This window comes from Octopus bimaculoides, chromosome 15 (genome assembly GCF_001194135.2).
Source record: "Octopus bimaculoides isolate UCB-OBI-ISO-001 chromosome 15, ASM119413v2, whole genome shotgun sequence".
In the NCBI taxonomy this organism is placed as follows: Eukaryota; Metazoa; Mollusca; class Cephalopoda; order Octopoda; family Octopodidae; genus Octopus; species Octopus bimaculoides.
This window is the reverse complement of record NC_068995.1, coordinates 50,034,015-50,039,014: the sequence shown is the minus strand read 5'-3', so window position 1 is coordinate 50,039,014 and position 5,000 is coordinate 50,034,015. Positions and strand designations below refer to the sequence as shown.

Genomic DNA, 5,000 nt, shown 5'->3' with positions numbered 1-5,000 from the left:
TTTCTTCTTCAATAAATTCTGGTAATTAAAAAAAAAAAAAGACCAGAATAATCTTATGGTCTTCTGCAGTAGTCATCAGGACCTCAGTGTACATGCAGGCCTCACCTGACCACATTTTGTTGCTGGTCATCTTTTAAAACATGACCTATCAGTATTGTGTAGCAAAGTTGGCTACAAGCCAAGAATTAACAAATCAGCAATTGTACCAATGTCACTAGACTTCACCATTATGTTTCTTCTGCCAACATATTGTACTACTGAAGCCTTGTTTTTCACTGCAGTCACAATCTTAAATGATAGGTGCATGCTTCCATATTCTCTGCCCTTGTTGAGAGAGTATATACCCTTCCACACATCAAGCAGGGATCCCTCCAACTCCTATTGTAAGGACACATTGGTTCTTTCTTTCTTGGGTAAATTTTTCAAGCAAGGAAGCACTGGCTTTTGTAACGAACCTCTTCCTTTCTTTTATGGTAAAGTGTGATTTTGAGTGAAATTTGGTTGGTATTTCCAACATTTTCAGTGACTGCATAGATAGTCATGCATTGACTTGCGAATACTTGTTGTTATTGTGTATTTGTTTTCATATTTATTTATTTGTACATTTGTTTATTGTTTTCTTTTTAATGCTATTTTTCTTAAACTCCATAATGATATATATTGTCAATTCCATAATTTACCATCTTCTTCTTCTTGTCTTTTAGTGCTGAAGTTATTGAATGGATGTTCAAACTTTCACATGCAATATCCGCAGACTCTAACTGTAATACACAGAGCTCATGTAATTCATCTTTATTTCACCTCTTGTTCTTTTTGCTGTTGTTGTTGTTCTTGTTTGCTTTTATTTGGGGTGGGAGTTGTTTTTTTTCTCTTCGATCCTTTTGATGCCAACCCAACTGAAACTACCCTTTGTTCTACAATACAAATTCCTCGTTTTAAAAGGGATTTAAATTAACACTTTATACTAACATTCCATGTTAAATTATATTCCAAACACTATCTTAGTAATGACGAAGTTATTTCATTAAATTCTTCATTATTCTGAAAATTAATTGGAAAAAAAAAAAAAAAAAGCAGCGTGCTTCGATAAAAATATGGTAATAAAACACTTAATGACATCTATGCATTGTAACACCATCCTCTTCATCATCATCATTATTTAATGCCTACTTTTCAATGCTAGCATAGGTCAGATAGAATTTGTTGAGGCAGATTTTTTGCAGCCAGATACCTTGAGTTGGCCAATCACTTATGAGCAAAATTTGGTTCCATTTAACATCTGTTTTCCATGCTGGCATGTGTTGGACAGCTTGACAGGAACTGTCAAGGCCAGGGGCTGCACCAGGTTCCATGGCTTGTTTTTGCTGGATGCCCTTCCTAATGCCAACCACTCTACTGAGTGTACTGGGTGCTTTTTACATGGCACCTTGGTTTTCATGATCTTAATTCTGTTGTGATGGATGTTTGTTTTCCATGCTGGCAAAGGCTGGACTAATATATATATTATATCCTTTAAGTTCATTTACAGGGAACATTTTTGTGTATGCATATAAAATCTCCTGTTATATTACAGCTCCCTAACTTGAAATAGCAGTTTTATGGGATTGTGCCAAGCTGTGCCAACATAAGATAGGATAAATATAGTAACAATAATAATAATAATAATCCATGGATAGAATTTATAAATATTTCATTGTATCGCTATGCACATTACATTAAGACCCACCTGAAGAGAAACCCGTCGTATATATGTATGTGTATATATATGTGTGTGTGTGTCTGTGTTTGTCCCCCCAACCGATGCTGGTGTGTTTACGTCCCCGTAACTTAGCGGTTCGGCAAAAGAGACCAATAGAATAAGTTCTAGGCTTACAAAGAATAGTCCTAGGGTCGATTTGCTCGACTAAAGGCGGTGCTCCAGCATGGCCGCAGTAAAATGACTGAAACAAGTAAAAGAGTAAAAGAGAGAGTATGTGTGTATATATACACACATACACATGTACCCACACACACACACACACACATACACACACACACACACAAATATACACATGTATCTGTACATGCATACATATAATCACATCTATCTATCTATATACATCACATATCAATATACACCATGAAATACCTGTCTAACCATGTATGTATATATATATATATATATATATGTATGCATATCTGTGCGTGTCTATTCAATCATCTTCCTTTCTTTTTTTTTTCTCTTTTGTTTTTTATTCTTTCAGCTGATTGCCACAGTTCACCTTGTCTACCTACTTCTCCTGTACATCCCGTCCGTTCATTGCAAGAGAAAGATTCACTAAAACCAACATCTAGCAAAATCAATAACAGAACTGAATGTTTAAAGAGTAATTCTTCTGTAAGTCTCATTTCAATGTTTCTTAGAGACTTTCTGATTTCTCATCCAAAAATTCTTCAATTTCTTTGTTTACTTTTTTTTTTCATTTTTTCATTTTTTCATTTTTTTGAGGGTGTTTTATTATTTTTTTTTTCTGTCATAGCTTTTTCTGTCTCCCCACATTTTTGCTTTTTTGCATACTGTCTCTTTCTTTATCTCTCTCTCTCTCTCTCTCTCTCTCTCTTACCCTTTCTCTTTCTCTCATTTTTTAATGGAAAGAATCTTGCCTTGTTAAATTCTGTATATTTTATATGTATACACACACACACACACACACACACACACACACACACACATACTCACATACATACATATGCAGACACACTTACACACACATACATATACATTCATATATTCATGTGTGAGTGTGTGTGTGTGTATATATATATATATATATATATATATATATAATACATATATATCTATATCTATCTATCTATCCATCTATCTATCTAATATATTTTATTTATTTATTTATGGGTTTCAGCCAAGTGGCTGCGGCCATGCTGGTGCACTACCGTGAAGATATATTTATATATCATCATCATCATCATCATCATATATATATATATATATATATATATAAACATACATATAATACATATTTATATATAACATGTGTACATACATATATACACACACACACACACATATATACATATACATACATATATTTACATACACACACATGCCACACACGCACACACTCACACATACATACATGTGTGTGAGTGGGTGTGTAGACACTTCTGTTGTGTATGAAGATGTGCATGTAAAACTGTACGCTTGTAATTTTTATCTACAAATGGGAATGATTTTTTTTTTCTTTTAATTTTTATTTTACTTATATTCCATTTTTTGCTAATATCAGTAGTTCCAACCAAACATCTAAGAAGTGTAACAAGGGAAAGATGAGCAACACCAATCGTGTCCCCCTTTGGGTTCGGTTATCAAAGGGGCAGAAAATATTTTTTGGCCTTCTATGCTTGTTAATTAAGTTTGGTGGGGCCAACAGAAGCATCTTTGTCCCCAAGCTCTAAGGATCCTCGTTGCTCCACTAGCCAGGTTATAGTGTAAATCTCTGAATGTAGCCAGATAATTGGATAAAAGCATGTCATGAATGTAGCCAGACCATGGCAGGCCATGGAATGTAATGTAACCACATGAGAAATGTAACCAAACCTTGTTACATAATCATATTTTGAATGTAACCTGACTATGGAATGTAGCTATATCATGAATGTAGCCAAACCATGGAGCATAACCATATCAATGAAGCTAAACCAAGGAGCCTAGCCTCATCACGAATGTAGCCAGAACATGGAACATAGCCATATTATGAGTGGAGACAGACCATGCCAAATAACCACATCCTGAATGTAGCCAGACCATGCTACATGACAATAGAGTGAATGTAACCAGACAATGGTGCAAATCCATATTACAAATGCAGCCAGACTATAGAATATAACCCTACTGCGAATATAACCTGACCATGGAATACAAATCATATCATGAATACAAGTCAGACATTGGAACGTAGCCATATCATAAATGTTGTAAGACATTAGACCATAACATTATTGCTAATGTAGTCGGACATTGGAACACAGCCATTTGCAAATGTAGCCTGATTATGTAAGGGACATGTCACTGTCTCAACATATAACCATGTCTTGGAAGGCAGTCTTGTCACAAGTGTTGACATATCATAGATACTGCTATCACATGATATGACATCACATGGCTTATGTCAAAAAACTATTCTAAAATCTTGATTTATTAGCAATACAAAAATATTAGAAAAAAGAAGTCAAAACATTAATATTGATCAGAGTAGTAAGTATTGATCATGTATTGATTAGATACTAAAATTTATCTTTTATGTTTCCATCTTACACAGCACTGGGTTTCAAATAATATAGTCTTCGAGTATTGTATTCTTACAATATTTTTTACGCCTATATTCACATCTTTATTCCAAGGTTTTAACTTCTTTGTTGTCTATTATTCGTTTACTGGTTTCAGTTTTTGGTCTGCGGCCATGCTGGTGTAACTCTGGAAAATGGTTTTAGTCAATCATATTGATCCCCACCCCCACCATACTTATTTCAGTCTGGTACTTGTTTCATCAGTCACTATTCATGAAATGGGCTAAGTTGGCCTTTTTAGTGGACATAAAGGGACACAACTCAATGCAATCGTAGACATACATGCACACATATTTATGTAAGTCTTTTGTCTTGACTTCGTGTGGTAGCTGTGAATGAGTGTCACTGCTATACAAGCAGTGTCATTCGTTTCCTATCTTTAACAAAACTGTGCTTGGCCATGGGGAAATACTACCTTGCTTGGAAACAGGTGAGGGTTGGTGACAGGAAGAGCATCTCACTGAAGTAAATCTACGTCAATAAACTCTGTTGACCCCCGCCCCCCATGCAAGCATGGAAAAGTGGACATCAAAATGGTGACGATAGTGATAGTGAAATATATATGTGTGTGTGTATGTATGTTTGTGTATGTGTGTATATATGCTTGTGTGTATGTGTGTGTGTGCATATGTGTATGTATATATGTTTGTGGT

At 34.9% G+C, this 5,000-nt stretch overlaps 1 protein-coding gene across 1 annotated transcript in view; it reads left to right on the top strand.

Annotated features, from left to right (window-relative positions):
* The window catches only part of LOC106870821 (CUE domain-containing protein 2-B), a 63,019-nt gene that overhangs the window by 50,152 nt on the left and 7,867 nt on the right, over window positions 1-5,000 (top strand). The window contains exons 4-5 of the mRNA XM_014917043.2: window positions 705-781; window positions 2,244-2,377. Coding sequence (XP_014772529.1) covers window positions 705-781; window positions 2,244-2,377 — 211 coding nt within the window. The remainder of the gene's footprint in view (window positions 1-704; window positions 782-2,243; window positions 2,378-5,000) is intronic.